The 26837-nt window shown below is 46.7% G+C and overlaps 1 protein-coding gene across 5 annotated transcripts in view; it reads left to right on the top strand.

Moving 5' to 3' along the window:
- Nucleotides 1–20076, top strand: part of HS3ST1 (heparan sulfate-glucosamine 3-sulfotransferase 1) — a 39221-nt gene extending 19145 nt beyond the window's left edge. For 3 of the 5 annotated variants that reach the window (XM_088836493.1, XM_055434594.2, XM_088836492.1), the window contains exon 2: nucleotides 17487–20076. In XM_088836493.1, coding sequence (XP_088692619.1) covers nucleotides 17598–18536 — 939 coding nt within the window. In that variant the 5' untranslated portion in view covers nucleotides 17487–17597 and the 3' untranslated portion in view covers nucleotides 18537–20076. Of the gene's footprint in view, nucleotides 1–16549; nucleotides 16734–17486 lie in introns of all 5 variants that reach the window. The other 2 variants (XM_055434595.2, XM_055434593.2) reach the window with 2 other exon arrangements.
- Nucleotides 20077–26837: the final 6761 nt, after the last annotated feature.

Below are 26837 nucleotides of genomic sequence, written 5' to 3'. Positions count from 1 at the left end.
ACAGATCCGTTTAGGTCTTGGATGGATTCTGGGTGTGTTGGACCAGCTGATAATTGTGTTTTGCACTTCCTATTATTCTTCAAAGGTTGCATCTTCATTGATTTAGGAAGAGACTGGATGTTATGTGTGGTCAGGACCGAGAAGCAGGACCCCTCTGGCAGCCCTCAGTCTTTCTCTGTTGTCTTAAGGAACTCTGCTCACTCCAAAACTTCCCTCCCAAACGTATCCAAGCGAAAGTCCTGAACTCAACTGCCTCCATCCAGCCCAGAAGGTGCTGAGGCTCACCTTTTGGAGTTGGGTGTGGGGAAGGCTTATTCCATGACACACAACACCTCAGCCCCCACCCCAGCTGGAAGGACTTGGTCTACTTTGTATATTTTCCTTTCATTGAGAAGCTTTTATATAATGCTATTTTATTGATCTTTTTTTTTTTCTGGGGGTGATGAAGCCTCCTTCAGAGAGGGTTCCCCTATCCTGCATATCCACCTCTTAATCAGGTACTGGGTTTGATTAGTATTTGTTGATTGAATGCTGAATATGATCTGAATAGAACCAGAGCAACAGGTAGCTTGGGAGACCCTACACCTGTCAATACAGGAGACATAAGAGACATGGGTTCAATCCCTGGGTTGGGAAGTTCCTCTGGAGTAGGAAATGGCAACCCACTCCAGTATTCTTGCCTGGGAAATTCCATGGACAGAGGAGCCTGGCAAGCTACAGAGTCACAAAGAGTAGGACATAACTGAAGCGGCTTAACACACACACCCTCAAAGGGAGTCTTTCCTGCTAGAAGTTATATGATTCTCCTTGAATATCAAAAAGACCTCAGAAGTGTAGAAATTCAATATATATTGCTCCCTTTAGCCTATGAAATGGAAGGCTGATACCAAGTGACAAAACATTATTAAGATTTATTTTTAACAGTGATTGTTTTGTTTAGAATCTTGGATAATAGTGTCTTGCTTTGACAGACAAGAATGTTTCTTAATTCTCTAAAGCCTTCATATTGTAGATGGATATGAGGGCAGATGTTCTGAGAATTTACGGTCCAGTTGTTTTCTTTTGTAAAAGAGGCTTAAGAGTATTTCTGGGTCTTGGCCAAGGTCACACAGAAGTCAGGACAGAACTTGGGACTAGACCCCAGCTCAACACACTGCTCACTCTTGTGTGTGGATCCTTTCAAGCCAAGATGACTCTGTGGAAATGCATTTTATGTGCCTGAAATGATTGGTGTCAGAGAAATTGATTACCTGGATTAAAGATGGAAAACAGAGTTCTGTCAGGGCTGATGATCACGTTTGGTGAGGGTTTTCCACATGCCAGGCCCTCTTCTTAGCACTTCACGTATGTGGTAATATCTCCTTTAAGCCTCACAACAATCCTGCAGTATTAATGCTTTTGTCATCCATACATGTTATGTAAAAAAAAAAAAAAAACAGAGCACACGGAGGTCACATGACTTTGGTCACACAGTGGGAGAAAAGGATGGAGCTGGGGTTCAAACCCACACTCTTAACCACCAGCTGGCCCCTCTGAGCTCGTCATTCTTGAAGATTCCTGAATGTCTCCCTCAGGTGCCAGATTGTTTCGGGTACATTATTTAAGGAATAATAAATTGAAAATATTTTTAAACTATAAACCACTTTGCAACAGCGTTCAGAAAGAATACATGATCAGGCTGACAATGGTTGAACTTACTGTAGAGTATTGCAGTTAATCTGAAGATACTGAAGTTATCACAAGCAGTAACAAGAGGTCACAGAGAAGGTTGTGTCAAGTGCAAGATCTAGGTGTAGTTCTTCTGGGCCGATTAAACAGCATTTAAAGATTCCAAGATGACTGAGATAATAAGGCGGGTGCCTTCTGTTGAAATTTATTATAGATAAGTTCAAGCTCGATTCAGAGGCAAATGGGACACTAACTCAATTTGTAAAACCTGAAGCTTTAAGAATAAGGAAATATTTAACTTGAATAGTATTTAATTTTATTTTTAAGTAAGGGATGAACAGAAATCACAGTTCTGTGTGTATGTGTGGGGGGAGGGAGAAAACAGCCGTTACTTTATTCAGTGCTGTTACAGGAACAGCAACAGCTCAATTCAGAAAAGGAAAAAAAAAATTACAGACAGTGTAAAATCGAAACCAGCTAGGGTCCCGTGCTTTAATTCTGCCCATGCCTGTTTCCCCTTCAGCAACTTGCAGTCAGGGGTATCTCAGTCCTTGCCCCTCCCTGGTGTCTTTCGAGGTCAGTACTGAGCTCACACTAAAAAGTCTGTTTTTAAATGATCACGTTAAACCAAGAACACGCGTATCCAAGAGGAAAGACAAAAACAAGCTCTTGGACCAAGAGTGAGCAGTAGTTTCCAAGATTTTCCATTAACGTGTCCCAACTTGGAGTCTGTGAGTGGCGTTTCTGGGACTCGGGCTCAGGACTTTTTGCTTTGTTCTATCGCCAGGGCTCTTTCCCCTCCCTGTGCTTCTGAATCTCAAGTTGTGGCCCGACGGGCTCCTTCTGTCTCGTATCATCTGCCACTTTCCCCCAAAGACCTTACCTCCACAGCCAACCCCAGCACGGGCCGAGTCCCTGCCCCCTGCTCAGCCCTGATTCTGCTGCAAACTCTTTCTGGGCTGATTTTCCCCGGGGACTTCTGCCTAGCAGACCCCAGGCCTCCTCCTGGATTATTTCTGTCCATTGATGTTGATTCCTTTTCGTGTAATGATGCCAGGCCTTCCCTGTCTTCTTCCTGTGTGGCTTCTCTCCCCTATGCTCTGATACAGCCGTGCCTGATCCCTGCTCACCGCGGACACCATAATAGGTTTCCTTCCACGGGTATCTTGTATACCACAGGGTGCTCTGAGGGCAGTGACTGGGTCATTTCTGTGTCCCCAGGAATTCCCTCCTCCCGGGGATCACATTCTGTTGGAACTCTTCGCTGTGACCCATCTATCTTGGGTGACCCTGCACGGCACGATTCATGGCTTCATTGATTTACACAAGCCCCTTTGCCACGACAAGGCTGTGCTCCATGAAGGGGATGGAAGGGTCATAGGTGTCTTGTAAAAGTGTGAAGTGATCTCCTGTGGGCAAGCATAGACCTGAGGCATCAGTCTTTGCAGACTTGCCTTCTAATCCTTTCTTTTATTTTTAACTTCACCTTTTTGAGCATCCATAAAAGTCAAGAATTTTCATATCAGTTCAGTCAGTTCAGTTCAGTTCAGTCGCTCAGTCGTGTCTGACTCTTTGCGTCCCCATGTATCACAGCACACCAGGCCTCCCTGTCCATCACCAACTCCCGGAGTTCACTCAAACTCATGTCCATCGAGTCGGTGATACCATCCAGCCATTTCATTCTCTGTCGTCCCCTTCTCCTCCCGCCCCCAATCCCTCCTAGCATCAGACTCTTTTCCAGTGAGTCAACTTGTCTCATGAGGTGGCCAAAGTATTGGAGTTTCAGCTTTAGCATCAGGTATCCATAACAGAGTCTCAAAAAACCCAAATATCAGATGACACTGGTCCCTCTTCCCCAACAACATTGGCCAGAGTTATGGCAGCAGCTTGCTCGTTACACTGCCCATGTACACACGGGGCTGCTTGCTGCTGTCCCCCGGCCCCAGCCACCCAGTTTCCAAGGTTCATGTCACCTGCCTGGATCCAAGAGACCATGGTGTGCCACCCTGGGAAGACTCACCCAGTGGAACCAGTCCCAGGCAGACTCTTTCTTTCTTCTTTCTCCTAAGGGCTGTGTATCAGCCCTGGTGGCTCAGATGGTAGAGAATACGCCTTTAGTGTGGGAGACCTGGGCTCGATCCCTGGGTTGAGAGGATCCCCTGGAGGAGGGCATGGCAACCCTCTCCAGTATTCTTGACTGGAGAATCCCCAGGGACCAAGTAGCCTATGGGCTACAGTGCATGGGCCATGGGGTCGCAAAGAATCAGAAACAACGGAGAGACTAAGCACAACACAGCCCTGAGTGTGCTCAGGCGACTGTAACAAAATGCCAGAGACTAGGAGGCTTAAACGACGGTAAGTATTTATTTATTCCCAGTTCAAGTTCAAGATGTGAACAGATTCAGTTCCTGGTGAGAGCTCTCTTCAGGTCGCAGATGGTTACCATCTAGCACTGGGGCTTCCCCGATGGCTCAGTGGGTAAAGAATCTGCCTGCAATGCAGGAGACACAGGTGATGCAGGTTTGATCCCTGCGTTAGGAAGATCCCTTGGAGGAGGAAATGGCAACCCACTCCAGTATTCTCGTCTGAAAAACCTCATGAACAGAGGAACCTGATGAGCTATGGTCCACAGGTTCACAAAGAGTCAGACACGACTAAGCAAGCAAGCAAGAGCATGCTCAGGTGGCAGAGACAGAGCAGAAATCTCTCTTCCTCTTTTCCCAGGGACGCTCATCTCATTACGGGTCTTATCCTCAGGACTCTATCTAACTCTAATTACTTCCCCAAGGCCCCATCTCCAAATATCCACCACACCAGGGACAAGGGCTTCAACCTATGAAATTTGAGAGGCAACAACATTCAGTCTATCCAGCCTGGCTCAAGAAATGAGACAAATTCACCCTCCACCTTTGTGTACCCAGGGGAAGAATTTACTTTGACTTGTATATATTTATTTTCAGTGGCAACTATTGTAGGGCTCCGTGACCCCAAATAAAAGAAGCACAGGTTCCCATGTGTTTGGAGTTTGGTGCCTGGGTATCAGCAGACCTTGCTTTCTGATTCATTTCAGCCCCTGCACCCTTGACCTTGGGGCTCCGGTTCTCAGTGACCTGTGTCCTCATCGACAGGGATGCAGACGGGATAGGGGGTTCTTTGGCCTCTGATTCTCTGTGTGTCTTTCCTGTGCAATGAATTGCACGGGTGCTGGCCATGAGTGGGGTGATGAGAACTGTCCACCTCATCCAGGGACGTTCTCGCAGTCTGATGGCACCTGTCGGGAGGTTGGCTCACACCTGGAGCGGGAGCTGAGCTGTGCGTATCTGAGCGCACCGAGGCAGTCGAGATCCTGTCTGAGTAATAAGAGAGGCCCCGACCGCCCTCCTGTCACGGAGCTCAGCCTGTGCCAGTGTGTTTCTGCTTTTAATGAAGGATTTATTTAGGTCACCACTGCCTTCTGTGCACGGCACCGCAGATTAAACATGAAGGGGGCGGGGAGCTCCTCTTCATTCCCCCCTGCACACACCCGGCCGCCCATCATTCAGGCAAGGGGCCTTTCTGGAGGACCCTCTGCTCCCCCCTCTCCAGACAGAGTGCCTGGATCGCCTCTGTGTGTCACTGTCCTTTCTCCTGCAAGCCTCTGTCTGGTTGAGTCACTGCAGTACTTTGGATCATGAACAAATGCGTTTGACTAATTATCATCCTTGATTCCCATTTATATCACACAGCCTCCTTTTTTTTTTAAAGAGACAAAAATAGCTGCCACAATTGAAGGGCTTGCCATCGGCCAGGCAATATGGCAATATCGTAAGCACCCTCATAGGCTGTTCTGTTTAATCCTCACAATAGTATACGTTGGCCAAGGCATTCGATCGAAGGCTCTGAGTTTTCAGTGCTCTCTCGTGGATTTTAAGTTATAAAGCTGAGATTTGTGCTTGGGTTTTTGGCTCTAAATCCTCTGAATTCCAGCATCAGCCCTCCGCCTCCCTCCACAGATAACACCACCTCTGTGACCAGACCGATCCCTCTCTATTTTGTCTGCCGCAATTGTTTCCAACCCTGGATTTAAAAACAAACTACCCTAACAACCAAAGGAAACCAAATCCAAAGGCAGCCTTCCCAGCCCAAGGCCAGGGACATCAGGCTCTGAATCTGAATGGATGCAGTTGTTCCAAGCTCAGGGAGTTCTTGAGTTCTTGCCATTCCAAAGGCTGTGGGTGGGCAGACTAGTTCTCCAGGCAACTGGTTAGAAACGCAGACTCCCAGGCCTCTGCCCAGAACTCTTGGATTAGAATCTGCATTTTGAACTACATCCCCAGGGAATCATGTGCACTTGTAAGTCTGGAAAGCATTGTGCCTGGCGGTGGTGATGGAGCAGCCAGAGCTCCTGGCAGGGGTGTGGAGAGCTTTAGTTGCCTCCCACTAGCAACCCCTTGTCCAGATCCTTCAACCTAATCTCTCACCTAATTTGGAAAAGTGTGTCCTGTGGGTTGACTTCAGGCTACCTATGGGGCAGTTGGCATTCATCATCCATCATTGGATCAGGGAATTCTCAGAAACTTGGAAATAACATGGTTATTAAAATCCACTGGCCCCAAATCCTTGCCCACCATGCTGCTCTCCCTGGCTGACCCAGGCACCTCCTTCCTTCAAGCCCGGGGAGTTGCATTCATTATCCAGGTACCCTTCTGTATATATGGAACCTCCCTTGTCATGGAGGTAACGGAGCCTAGAAAGTAGAGCGGGGAGTGTTGGAAGAGTCTTGGTCTTTTTCAAGAGGAAAATAGGGCTGGTCACTCCTCCTTTCCCCAGGCAGTCAGAGTGGCCCAGAGAAACTTTTTTTCTTTAAATTGGAATATGGTTGCTTTACAACGTTGTGTTTATTTCTGCTGTACAGAATGAATCAGCTATTTGTATACATATACCTCCTCTTTTTTGAATTTCCTTCCCATTAGGTCACCACAGAACCCTGAGCGGTATTCCCTTTGCTATACAGTAGGTCTTCCTTAGTTATCTATTTTATGCATAGTACTAATATGTATAAAACAGATATATATCAACGTTCATATGTCAATTCCAGTCTCCCAACCCATTCCAGTCCGCCCTTGGTATCCACATCTTCTCTGCATCTGTGTCTTTATTTCTGCTTTGTAAATAAGATTGTCTATGCCAATTATTTTCCGATTCTACATATGTGCATTAATATTCGATACTTGTTTTTCTCATTCTGACTTACTTCTCTCTGTAGTAACATTATGTGAACTGACCTTGGGTCTTTTGTACCCTGAGCTCTTTTCTACCCCAATTTATCTCACAGCAATTACCATGAGTAAATCCAAGCAAAAGTCAATGTCAACAATTGTTGACGAGTGTCATGTGTAGACAGTTTCAAGAAAATAAATATTTATGGGAGTCTTGAGATCTTGCTGTCCTTCTGTAGACTGACAGGCAGGAGCTAAATCTGTTTCCTCTTTCTTGGTTTCCAAGATGACCTGCCAAGGATGGAAAGTTGACCCTGCTTCCACGTGCTCTTCAGTTAGCCACGCAGAGATAAAGGTCTCCTAAAGGCAAACAGAAAATCATATACCGTTGATTGCTCGGAAGTTTGGTTGGATACAGAAAGGACAGTTCTGATCAAACCGTCTTTACTCGGGTATTAGTGCATTCCAGAAAGTTAAATCACTCAACACCCCAGCATGCGTGGAGAGAGGCAATTCTTGGAGAGCAGCACAAGAGCTCTCATCCTTCCTGCTGTGTTCTCAGGCTTGGAGCAAGCTCGCCCCTCTGCCTGGAATGTGCTCGCCGCAGACCAAGGAAGGCATCTCCACTCAGAGGCAAAGCAGCACACTTCTTGGTCCTGTGACATTTTTGTTCTAGTTCAGTTGCTCAGTTGTGTATGACTCTTTGTGACCCCAGGGAATGCAGCATGCCAGGTTTCTCTGTCCCTCACCATCTCCCGGAATTCGCCCTAACTCATGTCCATCGAGTCAGTGATGCCATCCAACCATCTCATCCTCTGTCGCCCCCTTCTAGTCCTGCTTTCAATCTTTCCCAGCATCAGTGTCTTTTCCAGTGAATCAGCTCTTCGCATCAGGTGGCCAAAGTACTGGAGTTTCTGCTTCAGCATCAGTCCTTCCAAAAAATATTCAGGGTTGATTTCCTTTAGAATTGACTGGTTTGATCTCCTTGCCGTCCAAGGGACTCCCAGGAAACTTCTCCAGCACCACAGTTCAAAAGCATCAATTCTTCGGCATTTAGCCTTCTTTATTTGAGAAAGTCTTTTAACCTTACTCAGCAGAGCCACAAGGGAAGCCCAAGAATATTGGAGTGGGTAGCCTATCCCTTCTCCAGCCTTCTCCAGCGGATCTTCCTGACCAAGGAATTGAAACGTGGTCTCCTGCATTGCAGGCAGATTCTTTACCAACTGAGCTATCAGGGATAAAGAATCTGCCTGCAATGGGGGAGACCTGGGTTAGATCCCTGGGTTGGGAAGATCCCCTGGAGAAGGGAAAGGCTACCCACTCCAGTATTTTGGCCTAGAGAATTCCATGGACTGTATAGTCCATGGCGTCTCAAAGAGTCGGACACGACTGAGCAACCTTCACTTTCACTTTAACCTTGATAGCATGTCTCTGCGTCTGCCTTGGGGAGAGAGGCAAGCCGTTAGCATTTATAGTATGCCCTGTAAATGCCAGACGTTGCCCTGTCTCTTTGGCATGGGTAACCTTTGGAATCATGATAGCATCCCTATGAAGTAGATTTTAGCCCATTTTGCAGAATGGCACACCGAGGCCCAAAGAGGTGATAAACCGACCTGAGCTCAGTTCACTATAAGAATTCTAGCCTGGGTCTGTCCAGTTTGCTTTTCTGTTACCACTAACTGCCCTTTTACTGCTTAAAAATATATAAGATGAAAGGAGAATAGCCACCCCCTTGATACTATTACAAGTATTCGGGGGGATAATTTCTACACGGGGGCCTACTGCCTGGCACACAGTGGGCACTCAGGGAGAGAGTAATTGCTTCCTTTCCAGCCCTCCTGTCAATTCCCTTGGATGACTTTTGTCCCCCAGATAACCATCCCTGTTATCCAAGAAGATTCTCGCCTGTGCCGACTGGTTCACCATCTTTTTCTGAAGGGCTGAAAAGGTTTTCCTGCAGACAGAGGGACCGCAAGCATCGCTGTGCTTGATATACTGAATGTCCCTCCTGTGACATATTCTAGTTCTTTAATTTTATCCATGAATATGTTCTAGTGATGGGGCTGAGAGCAAATGTGTTGTAGTGGTTACATTTGAAATCTTGGTCATAATGTGAATTATGTAGTAAGACTTAAGAAGAAAATTAAAATATTTTTGAACGGTTATCTAACTTCTTCCCATCCTTTTTTAATGAAAATGCGTTCTAGGCCCTCAGGCGGTTTTGTCTGTCCTCCATGAGAAAATTTGAGCCCCCTTCTCAACATCTGGTTTCTGCTTGATCCTCTAGGAAGGAAAACTTACTACTTTTTGCCACTGTCTTTTTCATAAATGGCAAACGGTTAAGTTTCTCTTTCTGCTGAATGAAAAGCCTGTCAGTGCCTTCAGTCATTTGCCTGACTTTCCACTACATTCCATGTGTTCATTCAGCAAACGGCGTCTCTAGCACCCGCTGGGGACCAGCAAGCACACCAGCCCCCGAGGATGCAGCGGAGGGAGGGAGAACGCTGATAAGGAAGCTCTGAATTGACTTTGTTGGGTGGAAAGGCAGGCAGTAAACAAGCAAACATAATTTTGGGTAGTATATCAGGAATATAAAACAAGATGATGGGAAAGAAAATGATTAAAGGCGAGAGGGTGGGCGCATGTTGCCAAGGAAAGCTAGCGTTTGAAATAAAATCCGTGACAGGGGACAGCAGCCTCAGGAAGCCTGTGTGGGTGGAGCATCCTGGAAAGACGGAGCAGAGAACGCCAAGGCACAGAGCTGTTATGAGCTTGGTACCTTCAAATGAACCGGAAGGCCCGAGTTTGGCTTAAAGGGGCAGTGAGGTGGGAGGGGCAGACAGATCCTATTCTAGGTTCATTCCTGACCTGAAAAGGATTTGAATTTAACATTTATTTTTTCACCTCAAAGAATGTGGGTTCCCAGTTCCCCGACCCCATGCTTCCTTCAGTGGAATCTAGGAGTCTTAACCACTGGACCGCCGGGGAAGTTCCCTTGGATTTAATTCTTAATGCAGGGGAATCTCCACCTGGAAAATTCTGTGTCCCATCCCATGTGTCCCTCATGCCTGGTGTGTGGTCAGCGTCTTCATGTGGAGTCCAAGGAAGCCTGGTGCTGCTGATGGGAAAGACTTTTGGCTTCGGAATTCTTGAAACTCAGGGCTTGGTTTATCACCGCAGGATGAAGCAAGCAGCCTCTCTGGTAAAAAGGACTGAGCAGAGAGTGAGCTGGATCTCTTTCAAGGCTCTTTTAACACAGGGAAGGATGGGACTTCCCAGGTGGTGCTAGTGGTAAAAGAGCCCGCCTTCCAGCGCAGGTAAACAGAAGAGATGTGGGTTCGATCCCTGGGTCGGGAAGATCCCCTAGAGTAGGAAATGGCAACCCACTCCGGTATTCTTGCCTGGAGAATCCCGTGGACAGAGGAGCCTGGTGGGCTGCAGTCCTTAGGGATGCAAGGAGACGGACATGACTGAAGAAACCACTCCGTTTCTCCGAGCCTCACTTTCTCGTGAAGTATCAGTTCTGTCCAGCATGCAGTGCGCGTCACACGGGTCCTATGTGCAAAGTGGCTAGCCTAGGGTCTGCTCAGTAGCAAGTGCTCTGGATGACTGCTGCCAACATTGCTTTTTGGAGGAATGTGGACTGGCCTCCAGGTGCTGTTGAACAGTCTCTGTGCTGATGCCAGCTCAGGCTCCAGACTTCCAGAAGATTCCCTTTGATAGTACTTAGTTTACTTCTGAAGAGAGAATAATCTGTTTATTTTTGTGCTGCTTGCAACTTCAAACTTGCCTTCCTGGTTCCTTTCCTGTTTGAGACGCTCCTGATTTGTGAGTGGGGTCAAGGATCTTACTTTTGAAGAAAGCACTTTCCACAATTAAAGAGCTTTCAGAGTAAGAACTACAACACTACTCAGTGTTGTGGATCTCTGGGCTGTCCTCTCCAATTGTCAGAAGCCGCAAGTGGCCTTGGGCCCCAGAATCACCTCAGATGGTGATTTCAGCCACGAAATTAAAAGATGCTTGCTCCTTGGAAGAAGAGCTATGACAAACCTAGACAGCATATTAAAAAGCAAGCCTGGCTTTGCAAAGGGGTTGCAAAGATTCAGACATGACCTAGTGACTGAACAACAACAAAACGCGGCCTTGAAATGTCCTGCAAATGTATACACACTGGCTTTTGAAGACGCAAGACAAAGAACTGCAAGATATCTCCATTTTATCTAGTGATTATGTGTTGAAGTAAAAGCATTTTGAATTAGTTCAGTTCAGTCGCTCAGTCGTGTCCAACTCTTTGCGACCATAGCACACCAGGCCTCCCTGTCCATCACCAACTCCAGGAGTTCACTCAGACCCATGTCCTTTGAATCAGTGATGCCATCCAACCATCTTATCCTCTGTCATCCCCTTCTCCTCCTGCCTTCAATCTTTCCCAGCATCAAGGTCTTTTCAAATGAGTCAACTCTTTGCATCAGGTGGCCAAAGTATTGGAGTTTCAGCTTCAACATCTGTCCTTCCAATGAACACCCAGGACTGATCTCCTTTAGGATGGACTGGTTGGATCTCCTTGCAGTCCAAGGGACTCTCAAGAGTCTTCTCCAACACCACAGTTCAAAAGCATCAGTTCTTCGGCACTCAGATTTCTTTATAGTCCAACTCTCACTTCCATGCATGACCACTGGAAAAACCATAGTCTTGACTAGACAGACCTTTGTTGACAAAGTAATGTCTCTGCTTTTTAATATGCTGTCTAGGTTGGTCGTAACTTTCCTTCCAAGGAGTAAGCGTCTTTTAATTTCATGGCTGCAGTCAACATCTGCAGTGATTTTGGAGCTCAGAGAAATAAAGTCAGCCACTGTTTCTACTGTTTCCCCATCTATTTGCCATGAACTGATGGGACTGGATGCCATAATATTAGTTTTCTGAATGTTGAGCTTTAAGTCAACTTTTTCACTCCTCTTTCACTTTCATCAAGAGACTCTTTAGTTCTTCACTTTCTGCCATAAGGGTGCTGTCATCTGCATATCTGAGGTTATTGATCTTTCCCCTGGCAGTCTTAATTCCAGCTTGTGCTTCTTCCAGCCCAGCATTCCTCATGATGTACTCTGCATATAAGTTAAATAAGCAGGGTGACAATATACAGCCTTGACATACTCCTTTTCCTATTTGGAACCAGTCTGTTGTTCCATGTCCAGTTCTAACTGTTGCTTCCTGACCTGCATACAGGTTTCTCAAGAGGCAGGTCAGGTGGTCTGGTATTCCCATCTCTTTCAGAATTTTCCAGTTTGTGGTGATCCACACAGTCAAAGGCTTTGGCATAGTCAATAAAGCAGAAATAGATGTTTTTCTGGAACTCTCTTGCTTTTTTGATGATCCAGCGGATGTTGGCCATTTGATCTCTGGTTCCTCTGCCTTTTCTAAAACCAGCTTGAACATTTTGGATAGGGTTACAGAAAAAATTGATTTTTAAAACGAGGCTCCTGGGAAATGTTCAAGTGCATATGTGGATCATTTTATCATCTATAATAAAATTAACAATGAGACATGATCCATCTTAGGGCAAGCTGTGACTAAGTGTCGGAGACATAAATAATCAGTGGTTACTGTCAGCTTTGAGAGGGGTTGCTCTTACCTTCCTGAGCAGTTCTTAATGACGTGTGGAGATTTAAGTTTTTCTGAATATCTTGTAAAACAGTGTGTTACACTTTTATTTACATAACTCTTTTGGGGAAGGCAGTGTGGTTGGAAGTGTGGAGGGGAGAAGGTATTGGTGAAAGTAGGGAATACCAGACCACCTTACTTGCCTCCTGGGAAACCTGTATGCTGGTCAAGAATCAACAGTTAGAACCAGACATGGAACAGCGGACTGGTTCCAAATTGGGAAAGAAATAGATCAAGGCTGTATATTGTCACCCTGCTTATTTAGCTTATATGCAGAGTACATCATGCAAAATGCCTGGCTGGATGAAGCAAAAGCTGGAATCAAGATTGCCGAGAGAAATATCAATAACCTCAGATAAGCAGATAATACCACCCTTATGGCAGATAGTGAAGAGGAACTAAAGAGCCTCTTGATGATGGTGAAAGAGGAGAGTGAAAAATCTGGCCTAAAACTCAACATTCACAAAACTAAGATCATGACATCCACCCATCACTTCATGGCAAATAGATGGGGAAACAGTGGAAACAGTGTCAGACTTTATTTTCTTGGGCTCCAAAATCACTGCAGATGGTGACTGCAGCCATGAAATTAAAAGACGCTTGCTCCTTGGAAGAAAAGCTCTGACCAAACCAGACAGCATATTAAAAAGCAGAGACATCAGTTTGCCAACAAAGGTCCATCTAGTGAAAGCTATGGATTTTCCAGTAATTGTGTATGGATGTGAGAGTTGGACTATAAAGAAAGCTGAGTGCCAAAGAATTGATGCTTTTGAACTGTGGTGTTGGAGAAGAGTCTTGAGATTCCCTTGGACTGCAAGGAGATCTAACCAGTCAATCCTAAAGGAAATTAGTCCTGAATATTGAACTGTGGTGTTGGAGAAGACTCTTGAGAGTCCCTTATACTGCAAGGAGATCCAACCAGTCCATTCTAAAGGAGATCAATCCTGGATGTTCATTGGAGGGACTGATGCTAAAGCTGAAACTCCAATACTTTGGCCACCTCATGCGACGAGTTGACTCACTGGAAAAGTCTCTGATGCTGGGAAGGGTTGGGGGCGGGAGGAGAAGGGGACGACGGAGAATGAGATGGCTGGATGGCATCACCGACTCTGTGGACATGAGTTTGAGTGTACTCCGGGAGTTGGTGATGGACAGGGAGGCCTGGCGTGCTGTGATTCATGGGGTCGCGGAGAGTCGGACACGACTGAGCGACTGAACTGAACTGAACTGAACTGATTCTTTGGAAGGACTGATGCTGAAGATTAATTATTTTGGCCACCTGATACAAAGAGCTGACTCATCAGAAAAGACTCTGATACTGGGAAAGATTGAGGGCAGAAGGAGAAGGGGATGACAAAGGATGAGATGGTTGGATGGCATCAGAGACCCAATGGACATGAGTTTGAGTAAGTGCTGGGAGATATTGAAGAGCAGGGAAGCCTGGAGTGCTGCAGTCCATGGGCTTGCGGAGTCGGACACGATTAAGTGACTGAATAGCAGCAAGGAGTTTTTAAACTACATACTAGTCTTTTGGTTGTTTTGGAGGGGGCGTTGTTTTGGAGTGGTTTTGTTTTTGTAAAGGACAAACTATATTTAGTTTCTTCTCAGGAATTCCCGGTGGTTCAGTGGTTAGGACTTTAGGCTCTCACTGCTGAGGGCCCAGATTTAGTCCCAGCAGGGGAACTAAGATCCCACAAGCCTGGTGGTTCAACTAGGGGGAAAAAATTTCTTCTTTTTGCTGTCTGCTGGTAACTCCCCTTTAGGAAAGTGATCTCAGATGCTCACTGTGCTAACCGGCATGCCTAATAATAAAGTGAAAAGAGCATGGACAGTCAAAGGATGTGGATTTCAAGTCTGGCCTCTGACTCTGTTCCTTCAGTGTCCCAGGATCGGGTTGTTTTCTGGGATGTGAGGCTGTGAGATGGGGAGAGTGTAGCTGCTCAGTGTGGAAGAGCTGCTGTCTCCCTCACCTCACCCACCCTGCAGCCTGCACATGCACACACGTGTTCACACATGTACACATAGACGTACAGACACACAAGCACACATGAGCACCTGCTCACATACCCAACTGGTCCCTGTGGCTGACCCACACCAGCAGTGGAAAAGGAAATAGAATTTCACTGAGTCATGCTGAAACATGCATTTGACTAAAGCAAGTGGCCCATTAAATTGAGCTCATCCAATCAGTAAGACCAACCTTGAACCCCATCTTGTTTGACCATCTCTCTGAAACGCTTTTTTTTTTCTTTTTTTTCCCCCTAAATGAGCATGTCAGGAGATTTTGCAGGTTCTGTGATTTTTCAACTTTTTAATCGTTTGATCTTGAATATACATTTTTCAAAGTGGTTAATACAGTTGATATCTGAAGGATATCAAATCAATTTGATCATAAATAGGGAAGCCTGTATATTGTTCTTCATTTACACATTTAAGACAAGTTTTAGTACTTCTTTAGTGGATCAGCCAGTAAAGAATCTGCCTGCAATGCAGGAAGTCTGGGTTCAATTCCTGCGTTGGGAGGATCCCCTGGAGAAGGGAATAGCAAGCCACTCCAGAAGTCTTGCCTGGGAAATCCCATGGACAGTGGAGCCTGGTGGGCTATATAGTTCATGGTATCAAAAGAGTCGAACACAACTAGCAACTAAACCACCACCACCAGAAAAGTTTTAAACTAATAAAGTGAATTTTAAACCTGGCATAATGCAGATGATGGGCCTTCTTGATCGAAAATATGTTTTATGGCTTTGTAAGTCCCACAGTCCCCAAACTGGGCCTGTCTCCAACTCTCCCTGAGCTGTGTTTAGACAGAGATTATTTAAAACAGAGCTTCCAATCGCCTCTTTCCTGGAGAGGGTCAAACACGGATTGCTGCTTATCAGCCCCGTAAAAACATCAACCGTGGCTCATGTGTCTTGGGGGCCCATGCGCTGCAGCCCCAGCAGTGCCTGTGTTCCTTAGGGACTTTAGTGCCCAAATGTGATAAATCTCAGAGAGTTAAAGAGGAGAAGGCATAAAGGAGGCAGTTCATGGGAAGAGCCCTGCGTTTAGAGCTTTAAATTTGGACCGTGAATTTTGAAATGGAATAAATTTTTGTGTCCCTGGGCATGACCCTCATTATAACTGTCTTGCATTTCTACCTTCCACTGTCATGTTGGGATGACATTCCACTGAGCAGACTGCAAGACTGCTCTTTACAAACAGTTAACCTTTGCTTGTGTGAAAGTTTTTTGTTCCTTCCAGTAACCCCACCTGTTCATCTCTCTAGGTCCACTGCACACACTCGCTCCACTAGGCAGACATCCCTAATCGCTTCAGGCAAAATGAAGGAACACAGGTCCTCAAAGTACCTAGACTGTGGTCATAACGAACATCGCACTGATGCTTGCAGTCAGGGTGTGTCAGCTAACTGTTGCCAAATTTGTATTGCAATACAAACCACCCCAAAATGCAACAGCTTAAAACCACAAGCACGCATTCTCACACATGAGGGAGACAGCTAGGCTGCACGCAGGGCACAGGGGGAGAGGCTCTGCGCCAGGTGTGTTTCATCTTCCTCCTGGGACTAGGGCACAATTATTTTTTTGTCACCGAAATGGTGTAAGGGCTGCGGGCATGTGAAAACACACGGTCCTCTTAAGGCCTGTGCTGGGCACTGGCACACTGTTGTTCCTGCCCACGCTGTGCTGCAGTCACTGAGTCATGTCCAACTCTGCAACGCCATGGACTGTAGCACACCACGCTCCTTTCTCCTCCACTATCTCCTTGAGTTTACTCAAACTCATGTTCATTGAGTCAGTGACGCCATCTAACCATCTCATCCTCTCCAGCCCCCTTCCTCTTCAGCCCTCACTCATTCCCAGAATCGGGGTCTTTTCCAGTGAGTCAGCTCTTTGCATCAAGGGGCCAAAGTATTGGAGCTTCAGTTTCAGCATCAGTCCTTCTGATGAATATTCAGGGTTGATTTCCTTTAGGATTGACTGGTTTGGGCTGAGCGCCAAAGAATTGATGCTTTTTGATTGTAGTGCTGGAGAAGACTCTTGAGAGTTCTTTGGACTGCAAGGAGCTCAGACCAGTCAATCAGCCCACGTAGCACTGGCCAAATCTAAAATCACTGGGAAGTCTACTACTCCTGCACTGAGGCCACAGCAAGAGCTGGATCCAGGGACAAGTGAACAATTGGAGCTAACCATTCCATTTCTCAAACAGGTTTGTAGGTCCTATTAAATCAGAAGCCCCTGGTGGGTACGGGAGCAGAAACCATCCTGCTTCGCTGTCACTTGCCCCTCTGCCTGTGGCTCAAAGCTAGTTGCTATTCACTGATGTTTCCTGAGGTCCAACAGACCTTCCCAGTCTTTTTCCTTTGTGGCAGAGGTTGGCAAAATAGGACTACAGGCCAAATCTGGCCTGGTTTTGTGCCAAATAGAGCACTAAACATGTAAATGTTTGGGGAAAAAAAGTAAAAGAATAATTTTTAATGACCCATGAGGCTTTATTGGAACACAGCCACACCCAGGTCTCTGTGCATTGTCTGTGGACACCTTAGAGCAAAACAACATAGCTGGGGGAGTTCCCATGGAGACTATATGTCCCCCAAAGCCTAACCGTTTACTCTCTAGCCCCACACAGAAACCGTTTGCCACCGCTGCTTGGTAGGATAAGTGAAAGTCACTCAGACATGTCACACTCTGCTACCCGACCCTGTGGACTCCTCTGCCAGGCTCTTCTGCCCATGGGATTCTCCAGGCAAGAATACTGGAGCGGGTTGCCATTTTCTTCTCCAGGGGATCTTCCCCATCCAGGGATCCAACCTGGGTCTCCAGCATTGCAGGCAGATTTTTACCATCTGATAAACTGAGAAAACCCCGAGGAGGTGAATGCCTTGCCAAAGACGCCAGAGTTGTCAACTTGATTAAGCCAAGTATTTACGTGGGGTTAATACTTTCCCCCTTTGTTTCCTAGTAATCAGAAGCCTGTGATACCCATGTGTCACTGATCTGGAGACGTACCCACGCCGGCAGCGCTTCATGACCCAGCGGCGCCCGGCCCAGTGAAGCCACCGTGGTGTCCGGCATGGCCCTGCTGCTCCTGGGCGCGGTGATGCTGGTGGCCCAGCTCCAGCTAGTGCCTTCCCGCCCCGCGGCGGTGCCAGGGGACGAGCCGGGCCAGCCGGAGCTGGTGCGGAAAGTGGCGACCCTCCAGGACGAGATCCCCGACGGTGCGGCCCCCAACGGCTCCACCCAGCAACTGCCGCAGACCATCATCATCGGTGTGCGCAAGGGCGGTACCCGCGCGCTGTTGGAGATGCTCAGCCTGCATCCGGACGTGGCGGCCGCCGAGAACGAGGTACACTTCTTCGACTGGGAAGAGCACTACAGCCAAGGCCTGGGCTGGTACCTCAGCCAGATGCCCTTCTCCGCCCCACACCAGCTCACGGTGGAAAAGACCCCCGCGTACTTCACGTCGCCCAAAGTGCCTGAGCGCGTCCACGGCATGAACCCGGCCATCCGGCTGCTGCTTATCCTGCGGGACCCGTCGGAGCGCGTGCTATCCGACTACACCCAAGTGTTCTACAACCACGTGCAGAAGCGCAAGCCCTACCCGGCCATCGAGGAGTTCCTGGTGCGCGACGGCCGCCTCAACGTGGACTACAAGGCTCTCAACCGCAGCCTGTACCACCTGCACATGCAGAACTGGCTGCGTTTCTTCCCGCGGCGCCGCATCCACATCGTGGACGGCGACCGCCTCATCAGGGACCCCTTCCCCGAGATCCAGAAGGTGGAGCGCTTCCTGAGGCTGTCGCCGCAGATCAACGCCTCCAATTTCTACTTTAACAAAACCAAGGGGTTCTACTGCCTGAGGGACGGCGGCCGGGACCGCTGCTTACACGAGTCCAAAGGCCGGGCGCACCCCCAAGTGGACCCCAGACTCCTCAATAAACTGCACGAATATTTTCATGAGCCAAATAAGAAATTCTTTGAGCTTGTCGGCAGAACATTTGACTGGCACTGAGTTTTGTTTTGCGATAAGCTAGGCTCGGAACCTTTCCTATTGTAAGTTCTGGTGTACATCTGGGGTGGGGGAAAGAATTTTAAAAGGGCATTTAAGTATAATTTATTTGTAAGATCCATAAATTACTTCTGTACAGTATTAGATTCACAATTGCCATATATACTAGTTATATTTTTCTACTTGTTAAATCGAGGGCATTTTGTATTGTTTTTCATGGTTGTTAACATGTGTAATATGTCTCTATATGAAGGAACTAAAATATTTAACTGCAAAAAAAAAGAAAGAAAGAAATTCTGGAGATGCAGTCTTTTTTCAATATAATTAACTTGCCCCCAACTCCAAATAGCTGAGTGTGTTCATTCATCGCATATATTTCTTTGTTACTCTTTAAAAAAAAAAGTTTTTCATAGTTATTACCTTCCTCTCCCCTTCTCTCCTTTCTTTGTCTTTTTAAAATTTTTAATGTCTCCCTGAGGTCATCAGATTTATTTTTTACTTGCATTGCAAGATTTCTCTTCATTGAGATGCCCTGTTATTCTTGGAGGTGACAGTTTCACCCATTTCCAGCTTTAGCAGGGCCCTGAGTGTGGATTCTGACTCCAGGTAAACTCCAAGAGGACAAAGCAATTAAGCTGGAGAAGTTGGTTGCTAACCAGCAAGAGGCTTGCTTTAGAGAGTGCTTACACTTCCTTCTGATGGCAGCAACAGATGAAACAACAATAAAAGAAATTAAACCCGGCTCTCAGAATGATCTCGGGGCTGTGTACTTTGCCCCAGGTGGCAGTGGGTCTCCGGAAAGTCACTTAGAATAGAAAAGAGGAATTGCAGAATCTGTGCATGTCCCCATCTGTGAAAAGCTGACTAAAGGGATAACGGTTTGCTTGGGCTGGTAGTCTATTAATCTATTTCCTGAAAGATCAATATGCACTTATAGACTTATATTCCATATGCTTTGAGATCTGGGCGTGTGCATGTTTAAATATCAGCTCCAAATTTGGAGTCCTGAATGTGAAAGGAAGTTTAAATTCCCAAGGGTTGAAATTGAAAAGAGGGAAGTTCAAAGCGGCGGCGGATATAGGTTTGGAACCCCTTGCACCTGCCTCAGAGACGAGGGGCCCAATTTCAGTTTCACTTCTGCCCTCAACAACTGGGTTGTTAGGAATGATCAGATAAGCCTCTCTGAGCCTCAGTTTTCTCATGCATTCTTTGTTCAGTCAGCCTCACACAGAATTAAATAAATCAAATTTTTTTTTCTTATTATGAATACAAATAGGTTCATTACAGTAAAACAACAACACAACAAAAATACAAGGACACAAATGCATCTCCTGACATAGTTCTTATTTAAGGCAGAGGAGTGAAATAGACTTTGTAGAAGAACTCATTGAGATTTCCCTCAAGCAACCCCAGGCAGGAGGAATTATCGTGGCAAGTTCAAAGTTGACAAAGCAGGCACAGTGAAGATAAGGAACTCGCCCAAGTTCACTTTGACTATAAAACAGAGCTCAGAGTCCACTTACAGTCAAAGCCCAAGGTTCTTTTTGTGTGTGTGGGTATTTTTTTTTTCCTCTACCCATTTTTTCCCCAAATGCAAATGGAAAGACCTAGAGACAGTTCTTCCTGACGTATTCCTTTTCTGGTGCCAAATGTCTTCCATCCCAAGAGGTGAGTCTGAGCCAGAGGGAAAGGGCAGGAGGAGCCTGAGGTTTTCTCAGCCATGATATCAGGGAAGTGAATCACCTTAGTTAGGCTTCAGCAGCTTCAGCCTGGCTTGACCTTAGCATGGCCTGCGCCCCACCCTGGGCCCTGCACAGACAGCAGAAAATGCCTTGTCTGCACCTTCATTAAGTGAAAGCGAAGTCGCTCAGTCATGTCCAACTCTTTGTGACCCCATGCCTACCAGGCTCCTCCATCCGTGGGATTTTCCAGGCAAGAATACTGGAGTGGGTTGCCATTTCCTTCTCCAGGAAATCTTTCCAACCCAGGGATTGAACCCAGGTCTCCCACATTGTAGGAAAATGCTTTACCATCTGAGCCACCAGGGAAGTCAAGGTTGTCATTAAAAAAACCAGCTCCCCAGAGGGTGCGGCAGCCACAGAGTGGGCTTCCTGTTGACATGGCACTTTGCCGTCTGCAGACTGTTTCCCTGTATAGTGCATCACTGGATCCTTCTTCTAGTACACCCACTGCTGAAAAAAATGAGAGACAAAGGTGAAATCAAGTTAAGGTTGCCCAGGAACTGGGTGACTAAGTGGAGACTGGTATGTGTTTTCTAACTCCAAAGAGGATGCTTTTTGCAAAATACCTAAGCATGCCAGCACCCTCAGGATGGTGTACTTGAAGCTTGGGCTGTTGGGGCAAGAAGGTGGTAGGCAGGGATGAAGGAGGGAAGAACCAAGCACCGGAGACATGATCTACCTTTTGTGGCTGATACAGCTGATGCTAGGGGATGACCCAAGTTAAGATGATCAATGGATATAAATTCAATAATTGTTGGTTTGGAGGTGTGCTTGTGTGCTCAGTTACATCTGACTCTGCAACCTCACGGCCTACAGCCCGCCGGGCTCCTCTGTGCATGGGATTTTCCAGGCAAGAATACTGGAGCAGGTTGCCATTTGCTGCTCCAGGGGATCTTCCCAACCCAGGGATCGAACCCATATCTCTGGCATCTCCTCAATTGGCAGGTGGATTCTTCACCACTGAGCCACCTTGGAAGTCCGATGGAGGTGTTGTTGACTAAAAATGCTGTCATGGAGGTCTACCACAGGCAAGGGTCAGGGGCCCAAGTAGCTATTTCTACTCATCCGTTTTTGGTACCACCTGAGCCAGCCATTTGGAAGGGATAAGCAGTATGAAGCCGTTGCTCCAGACCTGTTCCAGGCCCTCAGCTGTCATCTGAGCACGGTCAGATTCAGAGGGGTCCTGCCGTAGACCAAGGTGGGCCTACTCAGAGGCCAAAATGCAGTGGCTCAGGAGTCAGATGGACACCTGATCCGTCTCCAAACGCCTCATAGAAAGTCTATTAACGAGAGACGCCGAGGGAGTGAGGTTGCTGCCCGGACTAGTCTAGGCTCAGGGCCAGCCTAGGTGCCCTTGGGTGATGACCTCCCAGCAGGGCCTCAGCTATTGTATTTGGGATATTTGGAATATTCACTTCACTTGATGTTTCTGAGGTGACAGAACAGCCCCCTCCAGTCCTGCAGGAATCAGATAGTGCTGAAACCCTGGTAACACTATTTTGGTTATCAGCTCACCGCCTGGAAATTTGCTATTTTAGCAAAACTGCTGGTGTGCCTCTGAGCAGAGTGCCTTGCTCTTTCTATCTTGGGAGACGGTACACAGCAGAGAGGAGATGTGGGGCAGAAGAGGCCAGTGTTCAGAGTGCCCGCCACCCGCAGAGGTGGAATCAGAGATCACTGCTGAGAGTTCGGGTGTTCATTACAATCGTGCTTTTGTTTTGAGACCCTACTATGTGCTTAGCATGGCACTAAGCTCTCAGGAGAATGAAAATGTTAATGCAGGAATAAATAGTCATTAACTGTTCTGTGTTTAAAATAAAAAAAAAAAAACATAGAAGTGCTAGGAAGGCTATTCTGTGTTTAAAAAAAGGAAAGCCAAGGAAAGCAGGCAGCTTAAACTGTATACAGATTAGCCAGTGTAGTTTGCTTAGTGCCTTCAATATGAACTCAAGATCATCCCCGAGAGAAGTCAGTTAGCCCCAGGATAGAGTAGGCTAACTGAGGCAAAAGACATGGATCGGCACCATTGTTTTAAAAGAAAATAAATAGAGGGAGCTTCCCTGGTGGTAGGCTAAGACTCTGCATTCCCAATGCAAGGGTCCAAGTTGGTCCCTGGTCAAGTAACTGGATCCCACAAACCACAATTAAGAGGTTGCGTGCTGCAGTCAGGAATTTGCCTTCCTCAGTTGGGGTTCACGTGCTGTGTGGGATCCCACACGCCACAACTGGGGCCTGGAGCAGCCAGATAAATAAATAGAAATATTTTTAAATGATGACAATAAAGAGAGGATTACTATTCCCGCTATGGGGATGGTGGTCCCAGAGATGGGGATGTTGGCATCGAGGATCATATAAAGTGAGAGATGACAGAGGTATCATTTAACTGCACCACTGCTCAGGAGTAGGAAGAGATGGATGGCAAAGCTGTGACCCAGATCGCTTATCCTGTGGGCCAGGGGACCCTGTCCTTACCAGCAGGAAGGCTTCTTGGAGGAATTGCCATAGAGCTGGAGGGCAGGAGGCAATGGAGGTAACCAGAGCAGGGCGTTCTGGACAAGAGCAGGTTAAGGAATCAAGGCAGTGGGGTTGTGGAGGCGGAGGAAGTAGAGATGCAAGCCGGAGACGGTCTCCTGGGCATGGGAGTGGGTTCATCGCACTGGGAGCTCACTCTGTGGCCTTGACATCTGCTTCCCAAGTGGCGGAAGCTTGCTAGGCAGGCATCCATGTGTCTCTCTCTCTCTCCTGTGCAGGTGTGTATCTGTCATATAAAAATAACTACCATTTTTGCATACCTGCTATGTGCTTGGTATTTTAAATATGTTGTTTTTAACCCACGTGGCAATTCTGAGAAGTAGGAAATGACATAGCACTAATTTTACAGGGGAGGAAACTCAAACTCAGATGCTGAAGGGCTTGACCCCGATGCCAGAGCCACTGATGGCTACAACTGGAATTTAGGGTCTAGTGTCCACGCCCTGCTACTAAAAGTCTGTGCAACTGTGAGTCAGCAGAGGAAGAAATAGAGCATATGCATCAGGCTTCTCTGCCCGTAGGATCTCCCAGGCAACAGTACTCGAGCGGGTGGCTACTTCGTTCTGCAGGGGCTCTTCCTGACCCAGGGACTGAACCAGGTCTCCTGCACTGACAGGCAGATTCTTTACCACTGAGCCACCAGAGAAGCTCCTAGAAACATAAGCGGCATCCAGAATCTCAGGAGGCACTCTCTAGTGCTACCGGATCATCTTCAAGCCAAGAGTGACTGGATCCTGACACAAAAGGAATGTGATAAAGCAGATTCCTTACCAGTAGATGTTCATTTAGAAAGTCTGAGCTTGAGCTCAAAACCAGAGCAGCACAAAGGCATTCTTCAAATGGCAAGCGAGGGGTGAGGACCCAGATGCTGAGATGCTTGACTGAGGCGCTTACCTGAAATATTTTGGTGGAAGGAGTGACCCTGACTCCTCTGTTCACCCTGAAATGAAGATCCTCACTCCACTTTCCTCAAATTCCCAAGTCAGGTGACCTGAGCGAAAAAGCCAGGAAAGCTCGGAGACCGGAATGAATGTGAATCCCAATTCCACCAGTTATTAGGCTCAAATTCCCAGAAACTCACTTTTTTCCCCTTTTCTGAATATAAATGAACTGACATTTACTTAACTCTATTTTGCGGAGAATTCAGTGAGATAAAGTAAAAACTGTTAACTTTGTGGGTATGTGGTTTAGTGGTTAAAAGCATTGAGAACTTTGGGAAGTAGATCAAGATGGGTTTTGAAACAGCAGGCACCAAGGCCTTGGTTTCCCACCCATTTCCCAGCTTCGGGACCATGGCCTTTGCTGTCGGTGTCCCTTCTGGACTCCATTCACCAGAAAAATACTCTGCTTCCCCACCCCTCCGATCCCCACCCCCATCTGGCTGCTAAAAGCTCACCCTGTGTACTGTGTTCTGGGGCATTCCTCTTAATTGTCGGGTTCTGCCTTCCCTGGAGGTGCCCACCCTTCTTCTCTACTCTCCATTGGGTTGCCTGTGACTTAACAATTGACTGATGTGGCATGAGGCATAGGATGGCAGGGAAGCAGCCCAGCCTCCTGGTCTCAGGACAACCTCTATGGTACAACTCACTTTCCAGAATTCGTGGGATCAAGTGGAGGCTAGACTTCTCCTGAGGGCTTCCCAGGTGGCGCTAGTGGTGAAGACATGCCTGCCAATGCAGAAGATGCAAGAGTTTGATCCCTGGGCTCAGAAGATCCTGTTGGAGGAGGGCATGGCAACCCACTCCAGTATTCTTGCCTGGGGAATCCCATGGACGGAGGAGCCTGGCGGGCTACGGTCCATAGGGTTGCACAGAGTCGGATATGACTGAAACGACTTAGCAGACATGCATGCACGCAGACTTCTCCTGAAGCCACACTTCTGCCTAGTTTCTTCTCCTGTTTTATTCTGTGTTCCGAATATCTATTTCTTCCACAATCCCATTCTTAGTAAATGACCTGCCCAAGAATACTGGCGGAGAAGGAAATGACAACCCACTCCAGTATTCTTGCCTGGAGAATCCCAGGGATGGAGGAGCCTGCCGTCTAGGAGGCCGCACAGGGTCGGACACAACTGAAGCGACTTAGCAGCAGCAGCAAGAATACAGGAATCTCCATCTCAAGCTTCGCTTCTAGAGCATCCACTCTAAGATAGCAAACTTGCATACAGGGCTTAGTCTCTCTGTATTTCATATGAGTAACATGACCAGCCAGTAATACAACAGGGTTATTCTAAATTTTCCTGTAAGGAATGAGACCACTTTGTGCTCTGACACACAAAAGTGCTAAATACAATGATAAACATAATCATTATCAAGGAGCAGTCTCTTCTTTTGGCTTCTCAGACCATCAACAATGTCCATGCGTTACTGTCAACCTCCAGCTTCATGAAAGCTTTCTGGTTCTCACCAATATGAGGGCATCACTCCATCTTACTTATGTTACAAGATATCTTATCTCTATTGTTTGGTTAGTATTTAATTTAGAGCTCCTGAAGGAATGTCTTTTCCTCTTGGTTACGACACCCTGGCGCTCAGCACTGTGCCTGGCACATGGTAGATAGCAAATACTTGTTTGTGGATTGAATGATAATTCTAGCCCAGATGTCAATCTGATGTGAAAACCCCCTTCACCATATCCTAGCTTAGTAATCTGATGTCCTGGAACACCTTCTCTGGGCCAGGCACTGTTAGCAGTTCACAGTATACTGTTTTCAGTTCAGTTCAGTCGCTCAGTGTGTCCGACTCTCCGCGACCCCATGAATCACAGCACGCAGGCCTCCCTGTCCATCACCAACTCCCAGAGCTCACTCAAACTCATGTCCATCGAGTTGGTGATGCCGTCCAGCCATCTCATTCTCGGTCGTCCCCGTCTCCTCCCGCCCCCAACCTTTCCCAGCATCAGAGTCTTTTCCAGTGAGTCAACTCGTTGCATGAGGTGGCCAAAGTATTGGAGTTTCAGCTTTAGCCTCAGTCCTTCCAATGAACACCCAGGATTGATCTCCAATCCTTAAAAAACCCGGGGTAAATCAATCCAAGCTCATTGTTTTTTTCTGACCATCATATCCCAAGCAAATAGAACAATGTTTGGCCTAAGAGTTACAAATATTTATTCACTAAACCAATCATTCCAGCGTCCAAGCTCTCTCTACTATGCCGTATGATACAACCTCTTCCCGAATATTGCGCTAGTAAAGAATCCGGTATTCCCTAAGGCAAGCCATTGCATTTCCAAATTGGCCACTAAAATTCATGCTTCCTGTAACTATATCTCAATTCTCCTAGCCTCCTCCAGTGGATATGAGTTCTATACCAGGTCTTATGAAGTACAAATCTCATTCTACTTTTTCATGTTGGCACACTGGAAAGAACACTGACCTTGGATTCTGAAGTCCTGAACTTAGAGAGTTAATCCTGAACCTAGCTTTTCACAGCAATGTGACCTTGGGCAATTTCCGTAGATTCTCTCAACTTCTGGTACCTTTCTGCACAGCAAGATAAACGATGCCTTCTTCACATAGATTCTATGAGTCTTGCATGGCGAGTGGCCAATGTCCAAATATAAGAGATCATAATTCTACAAAAACTCATCAACACTGAATAGTAGTTTAGCTCTCATGACTGGTGTCACCCCATTTAGAGGGTAATGGAATAATACTGAGTATTGATGAAAAGCTGTGTATGTATTATCTTATTTAATTTTCAGGTCAGCCTCTGAGGCAGACATTACTATTAACCTCATTCTATGGATGGGAAATCCAAGCCAAGAGACATTAAGTAGTTTTCTCAAAGTCACGTGACTAGTAAATAGAGCTAGATTTGTTCCCTGGACTGTCTTCTTGGTTAGCCTAAGTATGTAGTACTAGCTAGTACCAGTAGGGTAGCCTAGTATCTCCAGGTTACCCCACCTTTCAGTGCAGAAGAGAATCCTTTCTTTAACGTACTTGCTCATAAAAAGAGCTGGAGCATAAAGAAAGCAAACATAGAGATTAGGACCTTAAGATAAACATCAGCAAAGAGATGTAGTAGGTAGA

The sequence above is a fragment of the Moschus berezovskii genome, chromosome 5 (assembly GCF_049115385.1).
Source record: "Moschus berezovskii isolate FMDL1 chromosome 5, NW_MosBer_1.0, whole genome shotgun sequence".
Lineage (NCBI taxonomy): Eukaryota > Metazoa > Chordata > Mammalia > Artiodactyla > Moschidae > Moschus > Moschus berezovskii.
The sequence above is the reverse complement of the archived record's forward strand: the minus strand, read 5'-3'. Positions and strand labels throughout refer to the sequence as shown.